This window comes from Protopterus annectens, chromosome 4.part1, assembly GCF_019279795.1.
Source record: "Protopterus annectens isolate FY-2018-M chromosome 4.part1, PAN1.0, whole genome shotgun sequence".
Lineage (NCBI taxonomy): Eukaryota > Metazoa > Chordata > Ceratodontiformes > Protopteridae > Protopterus > Protopterus annectens.
The window spans coordinates 511,807,412-511,824,345 of record NC_056734.1 but is presented as its reverse complement, the minus strand read 5'-3'; the positions used below and the strand labels follow the sequence as shown (position 1 = coordinate 511,824,345).

Here is a 16,934-nt window from a genome sequence, read left to right as displayed (position 1 = left end):
ATACTCCTCACTGAAAGTCCATTTGTCAGCTGTCTCAGCCTGCTTACCTATCAATCCACCATTAATATCTAGATTAGCAGTGAAGCTGTTTCTGAAAAGGGTCTTTCACATCAGACCACCGAGAAAACCCATCCTTCCTCCTTAAGATTTGAATTTTATTCTGGAAAAACCCACTACTGCTCCATTTGAGCCATCGGCTTCAGCCGCCTTAAAGATGTGTACTTGGAAAACAGTGCTTCTTGTAAACTTAATTTCGGCCAGAAGAGTCTCAGAGCTACAAGCACTCATAGCTTAGCCCACCTTGCCTCATTTTTCATAAGGATGGTGTCTCTCTTCGTACAAACCCCTCCTTCATGCCTAAAGAGGTCAATGAACTATCCCTTAACCAATCTATTCATTTACTTTCTCTTCTTCCACACAGAATGACAATGAGAAAGTGTCCCATTCCCTTGATGTTCACAGACAACTTAGATTCTGTCTGGATAAGACTAAGGACATCAGAAAGTCCAACCAGTTGTTTTGTATCCTTCCACCCCAATGCTCTGGGATAAGCTGTATCCAAACAATCCCATCTCTTCATAGATTTCCAAAACAATATCTTTCTGCTGCTCCTTCCATGGAAAACAATTACCCTACACAGTGAGAGCCCACTCAACCAAGGCTGTGGCCTCCTCAGTGGCATTATTGAAAGGACTAGATACAGCCACCATTTTAGAGGCAGCCACATGTTCTTCCATCCACACTCACTAAACATTATAAACTGGACTGCATCTCTAGGGCTAGGGCAGGATTTGCTAAAGCAATTCTCCATGGATTCCTGGAGAATGCATCCTCTTCCACCTCCCGTAACACATGTTGAGCTTTGGCACTCTCCCTCATGTTAGAATACTGCAATATGATAATAGAAGGACATAGAATAGTGGTGTAAAATCTTCCCATAACCATAAATGATATTCTCTTCTGTGTTGCAGTATTCCTATCCCACCCTCCTACTACTTCTAGGACCTTTTCTCTTTCTGGATGGCATCCTTATCAGCTTACCTTAGACGGTTGTCCGACTGGGGCATTCATTTCTGAGGTCTGTGCTTGAGGACGTCGCATTTATAGCAGACTGTTTATGGTTTCTGCTTATTACGTCCCACGCACCATGCTGCAGCCAGGTTAAGCTTTTGTGTATGAGCCAGATGTTTGGTTTACCTCATGTGGAGGATCCCTCATGTTAGAATACTGCAACATGGAAGAGAAGGACCTCTATAGTTATGGTAAGATTTTACATAACTATTCTTTTCTTACATATAATTTCTCCTAACACCGTGTTACTTGCCACAACATTTCTTCTGCTCCTTTCATTCCTAACATTCATCTTTCTACTACTCAGCTTCCACCACAAAATAATAAATGTTCCTCCTTTTAACCTTTCAGAAAAGTAATTAAACTTCCTCACCCTTAACCACTAAAATAGCATCTCTGTCATTAACATCCCTTCTTGGTGGAAAATTTCCTTTACCCACTTTGAATTCATACCAGAAGCACAGTTCCCTTTTTTCTGGTTACCTTCCAACGCAGACAGGTAAATTCCTTAAATCTCAAGATCACCTTTGCACTAATGTCCTCTCTAGTGTTTTGTGAAGCAACCATGCATCCAACCTTCCTCTTCTCAGCCAGTAACTGTTTAAAATTCATATACTTCAGTGCTGTAAGTCCTTGGATAAATGTTAACCAGTCCTCGTCCTTACATAATGGCTGTAACAGAAACATTTGGCTTGTACCAGCTCTCAATAATTCTGTACTTTAAACATCAGATAACTTTTATCAAAGAATGCATCCAGGCATAATATCTGGATGAGATGTAATGCTCCCCCCAAAAAAACAAACAAACAAAAAAATTATAATAATCCTATATCTTAGCCTTCTCTTAACCAGACCTTTCTGATCATGGCCCTAATTGGTTTATAAGCACTTGCATAATTGTCAATCCCCTAAAACACTAAGTAGCTGTTATTTATAGAAGACCACCCCCCAAAAAAAATGAAGACTATGGATTCACACCCCCTCTATCTTACAGTATATTCGGAAGTTTCAGACAACACTGGGACCAATCTGCTTCGCTCATCGGCTGCCCCTGTTTTATAATTTACAGTATTGACCAACAAACAGGTACTTCCAGTTGACTTGTGGGTCTTCACAAAGTCCCCCCCCCCAAAAAAAAAAATTAACCAAGCCAAATAGTGCCAAATATTAGAAGACCATAACACCATTACTGCAGCCTTCTTCATTGACATTAAGAATCCACCAGGCAGGATAATTACTCTTATCTTCAACAACAAAATGAACCCCTCCTGTGGCATGAACTTCCACGTTGTATTTGGTTCCATGACACTTCTGCTCTGATACCTACACAATCCTTTTACCACCTGTTAAAGTGCTTCCTTTCCAGAACATATTACTATTCAAAGAAAAAAAAAAGAAAAAATATCCATCCCACCCCATGGGCTTCTACTGACTTCTGGTTTCACCTACCAAAAGGGACAAAGCCTACATGTATAAAGGACACATTTAGCCAGCTAACTGGGAGCAATACTGTTCACTTAGAAATTGTGATTCTTAAAGATTAAAAAAACAGTCATTCAAAGCCTGTTGTCCTGGTTGAGGGTCATGATTTTTGTAAGTCAAAAGTAGATCAGACATCCCTAGCCCCAAAAACAGTCCGGCTCATCCTGTGAAATCCCCAGATGTTCCCAAATAAGCTGAGAGGTGTAATGATTCCAGCATATGCAGTGTGTTCTCCTTGAGGTCTCCTCCAAGTAGGTTGCGATTGGGCACACCTTACATAGGAGATGCTTGGGGGACAGCCTCACAAGGTGTTGACCACCTCAGCTGAATTCTCTTCCCATGAAGGAGCACTTGCCCATTGTCTTCTCCCTGGTAAGGTCTGATCATAAAGCTATCTCCTTCGAAATTTAAAATCATTTCCTTAAGCCCATTAAAACCAGTAACTGTTAGGAACTATTCAAAGGCATATTACCTTTTAAGTGATGGTTTGTCAAAATTCAGTGCCCCTCCAAACCCTGAGAGCACAGTCCCCTATGCTGAATTGCCAAGAAACTCTGTACAACCATGTCAGTGGTTGCATAGAAGCTGCTGTACCTACCAGAAGTAAGGGCAGGACTAGCCACGGAAACAAACCACCCTGGTGGCATTCAAGTTAAACAGGATCTACAACAAAAGGAAAAAATCATGCCAAAAATTAGAAAGGGCGATTCTGACAAAGATAAAAACTCTGGTAGTCAACTAAGAGGAGGGCTTATTAGGTCAGGCAAAGTCAGTTTTGAGGTTAAGATAGCCTCTCAGGTGAAAGATAACCATAAGGTCTTCACTTATGTCAGAAACCTCAAGGGCAGCACACAGTAGTGTGCTGAACTGGTGTTTAATGATGCCAAATTTAGCACGCCTGGTGATAATAGTGAACCTGTACGTGGACAAATTCAGTTCCAGCTTTACCCCTGTCTCACCCCCAAACATCCCTCCAAAACTACCCTCAAACATACCCCCCCCCCAACTGCACATACTGGGTGCACTTGCTAAAGCAAAGACCACTGACTCAGTGGGCCCTGATGACATCCCGGGATGCCTCTTGAACAACCTAAAATATGATTTATCAATACTCCTGGAGTCATTACTTAACAGTGGTCTTAAAACAGGCTTTGTGTCACATGAATAGAGGACTATCACTGTCATTTGCCATCATAAGGGAGGACCTGGAGTAGATCCTGGGAAGTACAGACCCATCAGTCTGATTTGTCTTAATTGCAAAACCATGGCAAGTATGGTCATGGAACTTTTCCGATATAGGAGACCTCCAGACACTGGATCCACCCCTGCTTGACTTTGTCAAAGGAAGGTCATGTTTACTGAATTTGGTGGACTTTTGAAAAGGCCCCTAAGGCAGTGGTTGAGGGGAAACCTTTGCATACTGCTTACATAGATCTGGCTAAAACATTTGATTCAATATCCTTTCTGGAGAGAAGCTGTGATAAAAAAAAAAAAAAAAAAAAAAAGCCCTTCATACTTGTAACATGGCTGCTTAGACTGTGTTTAGCTGTCACTCCAATAAGAGGTGAATTACACTGGCTTAATGAACCCCTACCAAAGTGAATTTCTGCCTGCCTTGCTTATTGCCATCAGGTAGTAAACTGCCTATTGCAAAAATTATTGCTGTTAGAGGCCAGTTCACCAAAGGTGTGGCTACTTCCACTGATGTCTTTACAAATGTCTTCATTTCAGTCATGTGTCTGCATAACCACTTGGTCATTATGCACGCCTTCCTCAAATACTGTTGCTTAATTCTTTATCCCAGGAGTGTCTTGGACACTGATAGGGCGCTGCTCCTCTGACCGTGTATTTTAACCTTTCTCTTTCCATCAAATCTTTGAGTTAAATTTTCATTGCTTGAAAATTGTTAATCAGTGCAGGGGAGTCTTTGACTTCGGTAACACTTCATTCACTGTACCAATTGATCTGTAGGAAAGCCATTTGTAGTGAGTGCTTATTATCTCACCTTACATCTAACTGGATAGCATCTCATTTTAGCATCTGTGAATGAATTTTCCTGTAAGATGGAAAGGTGAATAACTTCATGATCCAATGTATTTTACATCTTTCAGGTTGTGCTGGCTATGGGTATGAAAGTCACTGTGGACTACAGGGGGGGTGGACAGTACCCATCCTTTTGGGATGTCATAATATCTACTTATGAGAAGTGCACATGTTTGTGAGCACAGGAGCCAAAATTTTGTCATGTACTAAATTTGTGATCTCAGAAGAGAAATTCCCAGTAGTTATCCACAGCAGAGAACATCCTCACAATTCAGCTGCTAGGCAAGTACACAAGTTGTATATGCTGCATTGTTGTGCCTGTATCTTGAATAAAATGCACTAAACTCAAAAAGACAGCTATTTTGCCAGTCTTCGCCTGACTTCATGATGCACAGGGGTGGAGCTGTGACTACGACCGAGGCATCCAGGGTTTGATTAATGGCCCTGGCACTGGAGGAGCCAGGTAGGAAGTGGTAGGAGTGAAGCAGAAGTGAGGGGCCATCCTTTGCAAACAGCCCATTGCACTTTTCCCACCTGTTTGCTGTGCATAGCCCATGCATGGAGGTTAGGTTAAAATAACCACCAGAATAAAATCAAACGACAAACCACAGAACAAAAAGAAGGAAAATTAAGACTTCGGAACCGATGTCCAACAATGTCTTTATTAAAACATTAAGCGCTTTCATCTTTACTATAATGGACTTCTTCAGAATAAAATAAGGCATTCATGGCATATATAAGCACACAAAATTAACCACAATTAATACAATTAACAACCTCGCCTCCCACTCTCATTCCATTTAAGGCATCGCCATGGGAACAAACAAACTTATCATCATAAATGAAACTCTGTAAAAAAAAGTATTTAAAAACATATTTGCATTCCTGTTTACCCAAATTATATTGAACACTAAAAATTCAAGATTCAATACATAAAATATGTAGCCTTTAATTTCAATACACTAGCCAAGGATGTAGCTTCGTTTAACCCGGGATAAGAGGTGGCATTAGTTTTTAATTGCCATTTAAATTCCAAAAAGTCATCACTTGGCACTCCCCTCTGTCCTAAATTATCCTGATCTATAGCTACAAATTTGAAGCCATGAGTGGGATTACGCTCCAAATATTTATACAATGCATTTCTGTAATTCTTTTTCTTTATATCATACATATGTTGATAAATTCTCTTCCTAAGACTAAGCTTAGTCTTACCAATATAGATTGTATTGCAAGACTTACAAAGGGCAAAGTAAACCACCCCTTTACTACAACAATAAAATGTGCAAAATAACCTTATCTCACTATAACCTTCCACAAAAAATAAAATAAAGCACAACCTTCAGCAGTAAAAGGGCACTTTGAACAATGGCCACATTTGGCCACCCTCCCCTCCTGGTACGTTCTATCGGGTCTTTCCAATAAACTTTTAAGGCATAAATCCTTATACATAATAGCCGGCTTCAAACCCACCACTTCCAAGTATTGTTGTTCAATCCCAAATAACCTCCATTTCCTAAATGTAATTGATGCAGGTTCAAAAAATTACTGTTAAATGTTGAAATCAGGGTTCTGTCGTATATCTGAGGACTAGTGTTCACCTGCACTTGTTCAGGAGAAACTGTTGTTGCACCTCCTAAGAGATACAAAATGACCCATTCTTTTTTTCATTTATTTCAAAAAAATATCAGCCAAAAAAGATTCAGGATATCCCGTCGCAATAAACATACTTCTCAGCTTATCACTTTCCCTGTGAAATTCAGCCTCATCAGTAGTCATCCTGGCTAATCTCACACATTGTCCTTTGACGAGGACTTTTTTCTGATGCACCAGATATGTCCTTTCTGTACTCTTTCTAATAGTTGCATCAAGAAAATTCAGAGTCACTCTGAATCTCAATAGTGAACCTCACAAAATTTGTTGTAGTAAAATAATTAAAAAATTCACTCAACCTTTCCTTACTATCGTTTCACAGAAAAACATATCATCCAAATATCACCTGTAGAGGAACTAGCAACTCCTAAACTCTGAATTCGACACATAATTCATCTCCCAGTAAGCAATAACTGCATTATTAAAATTAGGGGCGCATATCGCCCCCATAACTACACCAGTCTTTTGCCTAAAAAGTTGATTCTCAAATACCACAAAATTGTTCTCCAGGGCCATAGCCATAAAACACCTCAGAACCTCCACCATATCTTTATCCAAATCAGTATAAAAGCAAAGATACTTGTAAAACCACTCCATTCCTAATTCATGTGGGATAACTGAGTACAAGTCCTGAATGTCAAAGGTAACAAATGTCAGGTCCTCACTAAAAACATCATTTGAAATCTTAGATAAAAATCCCATAAATCCCTAAGTATGTATGGGTTATTCTTAGGAAAATCAATGTACTTGTCTAGACAATAGGTCTTAGAAGCCTTGGCATCGACTGTTTGGCACATTGGGGGATCTAACAGACTCTTGTGAATCTTGGGGGATTCGGAAAATGGTGGTGGTCTTAGGGTTACAGATACAAAGTTAAAATCTTCCACTGTAATCTGGTTATTAAACCTTTCCTCTATAGCCAGGTCAGTACCCCTATATGCAATATTCATCTGATTAACCAGTGCTTCTGTACATGTATCCAAATACAGCATGGTTAACATTCTGTTAATGTAAACATTCGTATCCATAACCACTAAAGCCCCCCACCCTTGTCTGGCTTCATAATTCTAAGATGCTTGTTACACAAAATTTCATTCAGTAAGGCCCTTTCATTCACACTAAAGTTAAACTCCATAGGAATACTAGCGGGAGAGTTCATAATCTCCCTAAAATCCAATTCACAAATTATTTACAAACAACATAACCATGGGGTGGGATGGGGAATAAAAGTACTTGGCCTCTTAATATGGTGACCCAACACTTGGTCCTGCCCAAGTCCATTCTTAAAATAAAATGCACAGTTCATTTTCCTTAAAAATTGTCTAAACTGCAACAGGACATTATCAGTGTTAGCTCTTCTAGTCAGCGCAAAAGTTAGGCCATGTTCAAATAAATTGGCCCAAGAGGTGCTTAAATTAAAAGTACTATAACTGTAAATCTTCGTCACCATGGTCATTTTGAACAATATTTAAGGCCTGTTCACCCAACGATTCATTCTGCCTCTTTCCCTTCCCCCTCTGCTGAGGTGTATAATGATGTTGTTGTTGTTGGTACCCCACATCGAATTGGTTGGAATGGTTCCCCCCTCTCCGGTCTATTACTCTCCCAGTATTTCTAGTGTTCAGTATAATTTGGGTAAATAGGAATTCAAGTATATGTTTTTAAATGTATGTTTTAAATGGTTTACTATCAGTATGCTGTAATTAGGTTCAGCGAACACGGAATGTCGAACAACAGTTGGATGACTTCTTTGTTGCCGATCTACTTGCATTCACCCTTAGGACTAGAGATTGCAGTACAGTGCAGATCAGGAAATTTACCCTTTTTCCCCACTGTAGTGCGATCTCAGGAGTTGGAATATATAATTTGCAGGGGATATGAGAGGAGCAGGGAAGCTTGCCTCCCTGTAAAAACAGGCATTTTCTGTGTTGTGCAGTATATGTGTACTACTGAGAAGATTAACTTCCATTGCTGTGGTGAAAGGTGCAGGGGGAAAGGCATATGTTAAATAACGCAGATTCTTCCAATTTGGCATTAATTTCGAGATAGTGACCGTCTTCCTCTGCTGTATTTTGGAGTTGTGATTCATGGGAATGACCACATTTTGTTATGGCTTTCGCGATTTTAATAGTAAACCATTTTAAATACATGTTTTTTATTGGGGTTCATTTGTGGTGAAAAGTTTGTTCCCATGGAGATGCCTTAATTGGAATGAGAGCTGACTGGGAGGAGTTTAATTGTGGTTAATTTTGTGTGCTTATATATGCCATGAATGCTTTATTTTATTCTGAAGAAGTCCACTATACTAAGGACGAAGGTGTTTAATATTTTAATGACGACGTTGCTGGTCATCGGTTCCGAAGTCTTAATTTTCCTCCTTTTTGTTCGTAGGTTAAAAATAACTGAAAATCATGAGCCACCCCTGCTTTAACTGTTTGATGTCCCATCCTGGTTGATCCTCATCATTGATGGGAGATGAATGGGCTTGTCTGGTCAGGATGAACCAGGATGATCCATGCTGGAGTGAATGACTTGAGACGTACCTCCCTGGACTACATGAAAAGAGACATGGAAGAGCTCTTGGATCATGTGACTTGGGCAGGTATGACCCTAGCCCTAAGTAGCATCCCACCTTCGCCCAGAATACCATAGTTTAAGGACAAAATGATTGACTTCGACAATTGGCTAAGCTTCTGGTGTCATTCAAAGGGGATCCAGTATTTGTCTGCCTGGGAAGACATGATCGACAAACCACGATGCTTTGCCAGAGATGGTTTGCGCCTGTCACCCCTGGGATTAAGGTTGCTGGCTAAAGCTCTTGCCACCCCTATAGTGCCTTTTTTAGGCAAGGTTCAAAGGATAAAACCACCACCGTAACAGATACAAGCATGCAAAATCTGAAGGTAATGCTACTCAGTGCTAGAAGTCTAAATCTCAAAATGCACTCTCTCGAGGTACTCCTAAAAATGGCGAACATTGATATCTGTGCAGTAACTGAGACCTGGTTCAAGGCTGCAGAGAGCACCCCTGCAAAACCAGGCTACAATTCTTACCACACTTTTCAGCCACAAAACCAAGACCGAAACACTAAAGTTGGAGGAGTGTCCATATTCACACCTCCAGGCTAGTTGCCCAACACAATGCATCTGAAATTCTCCAGGTGCAACTAACACTAGGTAAGACTGCAATCCAAATTGTAGCTTGCTACAGATCCCCCACCATGCCCCAAGATTCTCACTACACCTTTCTAAACATACTGGAAAATATTAAGATACAACCAAACACCCTAATACTGGGTGATTTCAACTACCCTGCCATTAATTGGGAAAACTACTCTGGTACCAATGCCTTTTCCCAACGGTTCTTGGAATTCATAAATTCCAATGCCCTGGATCAACTAATCCATTGTCCCACCAGGGGCTCCAATATCCTAGACCTGGTCATAACCAACATGGGAGATAGATGCTCCAAACCAGTGGTCACCCCCTCATTGGTCAGGTCTGACCATAAGCAAATCACCTTTGACATTCACATCCCACCCCCACCCCCCAGTAAGGAAACCTCCTTAAAAAACTTCTCCAAAGCCTACTTCATGACACTGAAGTCAGAAGTGACAAACTTCACAACACCCACACAGACAGGATCTGGAAGTTCGACTGCAGAATCCTACACTAAGGCACTGTACGAGCACATCCACTCGTGCATGAATCATGCCATCCCAAATAGAACCAAGATGCTCTTCTCCAAAAAAAGGAAGCCAATCTGGCGGTCTCCTGCTGTTAACAAACTATACAACAGAAGGAAGAAACTATTGCTGAAAAGAGTAAAATCCCAGGTTGCAAAAAACTCCCTCACCAGCCTCAGTAAGAAGCTGAGATCCCCCCAAATCCTCAAAAGCTAGTTACGAAAATAAAATTGTCAAAGATTTCAAAGACAACCATAAGGCATTCTATAGTTATGTCAAGAATCTAAATGGCAATGCTCAGATCTGCTGTGAGCTACAACAGAATGACATTAAATATACTGATCCCAAGGATATTGCCAATATCCTGGCAGATCGATTTAGTGCCAGCTTCACCCCCCTCTCACCCCCTAAAGGGCCCATCTCAATACCAAAAGATTGCCAAATTCCGATAATCACGGCCACACAGGTAGAAACTGCACTCTCTAAAGCTAAGAATACAGTATCCATGGGACTAGATGACATCCCAAGCTGTGTACTACATGAACTACAAAATGAACTGGCACCTCACCTAAGTGTCATGTTTAATCATAGCCTCACCTCAGGCTTCGTGCCCACTGAGTGACACACAGCTACTGTTATCCCGCTCCACAAGAGAGGATCCGCCTTGGATCCTGGGAACTACCATCCCATCAGTCTGACAAGCCTGATCTGCAAGGGCATGGAACGCATTATCATGGAACTTGTAAACAAAGAAATTGGCAACCTTCAAACACTGGACCCCACCCAGTTTGGGTTTGTGAAGGGCCGATCTTGTCTCCTGAATCTGATTGACTTCTTTGAATCAGTCTCCAGAGCTGTGGACGAGGGTAAGGTGGTCCACACAGCCTATCTGGATCTAGTCAAGGCCTTCGACACCATCCCCCACTCTGGAATCATAGATAAACTTACTAAGCTGGGCATAAATTCCTACGTCACTCGATGGGTTGCCAACTGGCTTACTGACAGAACCCAGACTGTAAAAGTAGCCGACTCCAAATCCAGCTCCAGACAAGTGGAGTACCTCAGGGTTCAGTCCTGCGACCACTGTTGTTTGGCATCTACTTCTCTGAAGTACAGGCCAACACTAAGGGACTCTGGCTAACAAAGTTTGCAGATGACTGCAAACTTGGAGCCATTATTGAATCCCCAAATGATGTGGATATTCTACAAAAGGGCCTTACAGAAACAGATGCCTGGTGCCAGAGCCATGGGCTCAAGCTTAATGCCAAGAAATGTATAGTTATCCCCTTTGGAAAAAAACATGTACCCATGAATTACCACATAGGTGGCAGGACACTAAACATCGAAAGTGTGATGAGAGACCTAGGGACACAGGTGGACAGTGGTCTCACTTTCGATAACCACATCGTCACAACAGTCAGGAAATCCTTCTATGTGTCGCACCTCATCATTAAGGGCTTTTCATCCAGGAAAAAAGGAGGTCATTGTCCCACTGTACTCATCCTTTATTAGACTCATTATAGAGTGTAATGCCCCGTTTGGTATGTACCTCACAAGACATCTGCAACAGCTGGAAAGGCCACAGAAATACCTCACTAAAAGAATCACAGGCCTAAAGCAGATGCCATATGCTGAATATCTAAAAAAAACTCCAGCTATACTCTGTGGCATATCGTCTACTCAGAGGCGATCTCTGCTCAACATACAAGGCCATGTCAAACCCTGAGCTGTTGGACATGCTCCACTTAAAGAAATCCCAATCCCTCAGAGCCACACGCTCCAGGGATCTAAACCTTGTCATCACAATGAACAAAACATGCTGGAGGGATAGGTTCCTGACCCAGAGACTCCCCATACATGTCAAGCAGAGTGCCTCATTGGCCACCTTCAAAAGAAACCTTGATGATTGGTTGGGAGATAGGAAATTCACCCCGGGGATCATGTCAGTCACCCTGCTAGACAGGTGTCCAGAGAAGTAAATATTGTGGGAAGAAATATCCAGGGAATTATGGCTAGGCTTGCATAGGCCCTAGGGCAGATAGCCTAGTACCAACCTATGAAGTTATTGATCAACATACAGCAGGAGCAAATTGCACAAAAAATGCCATCCTTTTGTGGAATAGGTTTAGCTTATTAACAGTTACTTTATTATGGTTTAACAGTTTTGAAATGACAGGAGATGTTTAGTGCAATGCCAAAAACTGAGCTTTTCAGTAGATAACTACAGGTGAATGTTTCATTATGTGCAAACTTAAATAGAAGTGGTATGTATACATTCAGATAAACAAATTTCTGATTATTGGCCACTTTTTTGAGAGACACAGCACTGATGCAGAACTTATGCCAGTGCAGTCAGTGTTTTATCTTATGCCCAGGTGACAAATGGTATGGAATGCACATTTTGTAAAGATTTGAAAATACCGAGCAACACAAAAGAAGGCAGGAACTTTTCATTCACTATATACTAGGCTGTTGGCAGAGCACTAAGAGTAACTTCTAAAATGTGTTCTAGTGATCTTATCAGCTGTCTTTTGGATAATTATGCATAGGATGAGTGTAGAAAATCATCAAAAGTAGCTGTATTCCTGCATCCGGAAACCATATGCAAAATGGCCTAGTGCAGTATCATACGGTGGCAGACATCAAAGTCTGTAATGTTAACTTCATGTAGTATGTGATATTACTGAGCAGGTACACATTTGTGTGATGTTTAATTAATGAGCAATCCTGAATTCAGGTTTAAAAAAAAATCTACAGACAAAGAAGCAGTACTAGGTTACTCTACTGTATGTGAGGTGCTGTGTAAGTGCAAAGTGATTGCTTTGGCATAATATCAGTAAAATTTCCATTAAATTATTTTTAAAGTATGGCTATCTTAAATACTGTAGCATCTTGTAATCTAAGGAATGGCTTGGCTTACTTCGCAAGATATTACTACCACTAATTCGCACAATGCTGGCTTGTACCATTTGACTGCAGACTACACTGAGTTATATGCAGTCACTTTAGCATTTGTGTACATTCTCACTTGGGTATATCCTACGTTTCCATCTGTAGTATCATCCGAAAGTAGTATTAAAGTTCACACTACAATAGTAGAAGTATCAGTCGAGTGCTTTAGCAGTCTCACTGCAAGAGTTGCGAGCTGTAGTCACTTGCTGGTAGTTCATGTCTCAATAAGGTGTTAGTTCTGGATGTTTCCTGTTAGTTATGGGCAGGCCCTGACATTGTCCCACAGGACCTGGATTGTCATTCTGTTTTGAAGTTTACGTTTCTTAGATAGGCATTAAAATCTCTTACTGATTATGAAAAGCTTACTTTCTTGCATATAATTGGCTTTGACATATCCCAACTGTGTTGCTGCTTTGCTTGTAGAATATTACCAGTTAAGTGCCTTAAAAAAACTGTGGGATAATTTTGTAGTATACAGGCATAAAACTCGAGGATTCTAGTCAGCAGGCATGTGAACACTCCTTCCGGCTGAAGCTTTATACAGGCCCTTTGTATTTCATTCATTTGCTTGAGAGCATGTTTTTGGGGAACACCCCCCCCTCGATTAAGGAAGGTGTGAGGTGCCATTCCTTCTGTGCGAAGCTTGCACTATCTTCACATGCTTATCTGCCTGTAAGGGGGTGCTGTTTAGTTGTAACTGCTGACTAGCTGTTTATCGAATACTACCTTCTGACACCAGTGCCTTTAAGGATATAGCAGTAATGGGTGTGTATGCTGTTTGTTTTTCCATAATGGATTGCACTATTTCATAGCCTGTTGCAGAACACACAGTTTTAGCGAGAGGGCAGGAATAAGGCTCCCTTTTACTAATTTGATGGCATCTTCTGTCATAGCAGTGTGTACTTCTCCAGTATTCACTGTCATCTCCATCCTGAGCAACACTCATCTAAATTTCAGGGTGGCATGTAGGAATTAAGTTCTTAGTGTCACTCCACTGACCCCTAGATCAGAAGAGGATATAGGCAAGCATCCTCCTTTAGAGGACTGGGATTCACTTCTAAGAGGATGACCAGTGACCCATTGGCTGGTCTTTTTGTTACAGCCACCCAGTCTTCACTGTGTTTGTAATCTGCTCTCCTTTGACAACAGTTTGCTAAATGGTTTTAGGCCTTTGAGTGCACTTTTTCTTTCCTTGGTCAGGTACTTGGTTCCTTTGTCTCTCAGACTGCACTACTTCAGCCAAAAACATTTTTCTAATTGGGTTCCTAGTGACTTTACCCCCCCCCCCCCCAAAAAAAAGTCTTCTGCTCATCCCCCAAGTTCAGAGTATTGGTACGGTGGTATTTGTTAGCCTAGTGTTAGAAAAAAACAGTGCCTGTTGTGAATATGTATTCCATCCCAAACTTGTGATTCTGCAATGGATTAATAATTGTCAGAGCTTTTGAAATGTAAAGGTGTCATTCATTAACTGTATTATGTATTTTGATTTGATCTTGCAGGAAGGGTGCAGAGATAGATGAAGATGTCAGTAAGGACAGGATCTTGCTGGAGAAGGAGGCTGAGGTAAGTTCAAGAGAAAAAATTATCCAAACATGTTTATATTAAAAAAAAAAAAAAAAAAAAAAAAAAGCATTGTAGTAGTATTCGGGTGTTTCTAACTCCCTGATCTGATGTTATGACTGCTGATAAAAATCATTCATTGGTCACATATGATTATTGATGTCCCAGACAAGTATTATAATATTTAAGTGATGGTTTTTAAGTGTTTGACTATTAACTGATCTTATGTTTCTACTTTATTAAATTTAATTTAGCATCTGTGATGGATGGATCCTTAATATTTAAAACCTTACAGAAAAAACGGTTCACAGACTACATAGCTCAGTCATCTCCTTGTCAGGTTTTGGCAAGAGTTTTTCTCCCACCTACATCAGCTTCCCCTGCATCTCCCAGAGAATGAATAATATCTTGTACAGTGATAATTTCAGAGTCAGTTGATTCTGAATTAGTCTGAAATTCTTCTCTCCACTGTAGTCCAACTCTGTTAGGCTTTTGAGAAAAGGAAATTTAAGTTATTGCAATAAATTAAATGAAGTGGTATAAGGCATTCATAGGAGCCTCAGCCTATGTAAGGATCAGTTGAGCATGACAAGGGTAGATAGATCTACCACCAACCTTTGCACACACCTCTGGGCTCCCGAATAAAATAACAGGTGTACTGTATACCTGCAATGACATAAGCAACACTCTAACCAAGCAGGGTAGACTTGCATTTGACAGAGGAGTTCTTCTAAATCTGGAATACCCTTTCCATTGCTGGTGCTACATAAAACTACTGACAGCACAAAATTACATTGGCACACAAAGGTGTCTTCACCACTCACTGTGCTGCCATCAAACAGGCTGGTTGGTTTCCATTTAATTTAAAAAGTTACCCTTGTAAGTACACTGCGTTATCCTGTTTCAGAAGGACCACTGCAAGTCCTTGAAACAACCCACTGTACCACTTAGATCCTCTGATTCTTGTTGCCATGACACTTGTCTTGCATTTTTCACTTAGAGTCTGGAATATACTACCGTGCATCACTCAACAGCTTCCAACTCTCATCTTGTTCACAAGGAAACTTAAATTAGGACTTCAGTAGTAAAGTGAATATAAATGTTGTGGCTGTGTTACAAAGCAGTTTTTGTTGATCTTTTTAATGCTTGCTATTACTGTATTTGCTTGAGCACATTTTCTTAACCAGTATTATGTTTTATTTTCTGTTGTGTGTTAATACATGGTTATTAGTGCTATTTCTTTGGTCTTTTTTTTCGGCGTGCATTTATGAACTTTTCTTTTAGTCTTGTCTAATTTTTTATAAGGTTATGACTGCAAGATTCCTATGGATCCAGTTCAGCTTTCTGCTTAATAAGTAAATCTAAATAACGGAAGAAAGCTCATCAAGGACTTCACAATATAAGGGTTACTTAAAATAGGTTTTACTGTGACATGACATGGCTGTTAATTTAATTTATGGAATCCTGACCAAGTACAGTCAATACATTTTTGAGAGTTGCTTTCTGTGGGGTGTATGAAGCACCCTACTACCTCACCCATGCATGACACTTTGTCTCATGCACCTCTCCCAGTTGTTATTCTTACCCTAGTTATTGCAGCTTGGCAGTAAGAATAAAGCCTTCCCCTCAGGTTTTGCTGTTGGAATTCTGAGTCAAGGCATTTTTTTAACAATTTTATTGCTGTTGCAGCAAAGAATCAACAATGTTGTATATATTTACAATAATACTTTCCACATGATCATACCTTTTCCCGATTTCTTCCAGCCTAGATTTACAGCAGCAATCCCCTCATTAGCAATAGCGCCTTTAGGTCACAAAGTATTGATTAAAGAACTACCGATATCTCCTTTATGTTCTCTCAGCATGCATAAATTGCATACATTTCCTACATTCCACTTCTTGACTAAAGGCAAATTTGCAGTTATTTAGCTATCTAAAATGGAATATGAACATGAGAAATGCAATTTATGAAACGTCTATCAGTTTAGAGATATTTGATCTTTGCAAGCACCTGCAAGTCATCCCTATGTGGCGCGTCATCCAACATAAAACTATTATTTTCATCTGTAGTTTCATCTGTGGCTATTCAGATTCTTTCCAAAATGTCTTTAAATAGCAAATAGTTAAGCTTTACCTGTAGTATTGCCCTGGAACATTATAGGCTGTAACTCACTCTGTTGCCTCCTAAAGCCGTCCTCCCTGTCTTTCCACCACCAAATTTCATACACCGATAATTAATTTCCCCTATTAATTCTTCTGTCTTTGTCTTGTAGTGAAGTAGCTTGCATTGTATAGCCGTTGTAGTACATGCCTCTCATTCTTACTTTATCAATTCCACATTCATGAATAAGCTGGATTGTCTGTTGTACCTCATGCATAATCATTCCCCTCCCATCAGCCCCCTGACAAGATAGGAGATGTGCAGCTTCAAGCAAATATTAATTTTCTTCACCACCATTAAAACACAGTAAGCACAACTGACTCTCACAAT

At 40.4% G+C, this 16,934-nt stretch overlaps 1 protein-coding gene across 1 annotated transcript in view; it reads left to right on the top strand.

The window, feature by feature from the left end:
- Window positions 1-16,934, top strand: part of LOC122801242 (septin-2-like) — a 919,510-nt gene that overhangs the window by 749,478 nt on the left and 153,098 nt on the right. Inside the window, exon 8 of the mRNA XM_044070794.1 lies at window positions 14,383-14,446. Coding sequence (XP_043926729.1) covers window positions 14,383-14,446 — 64 coding nt within the window. The remainder of the gene's footprint in view (window positions 1-14,382; window positions 14,447-16,934) is intronic.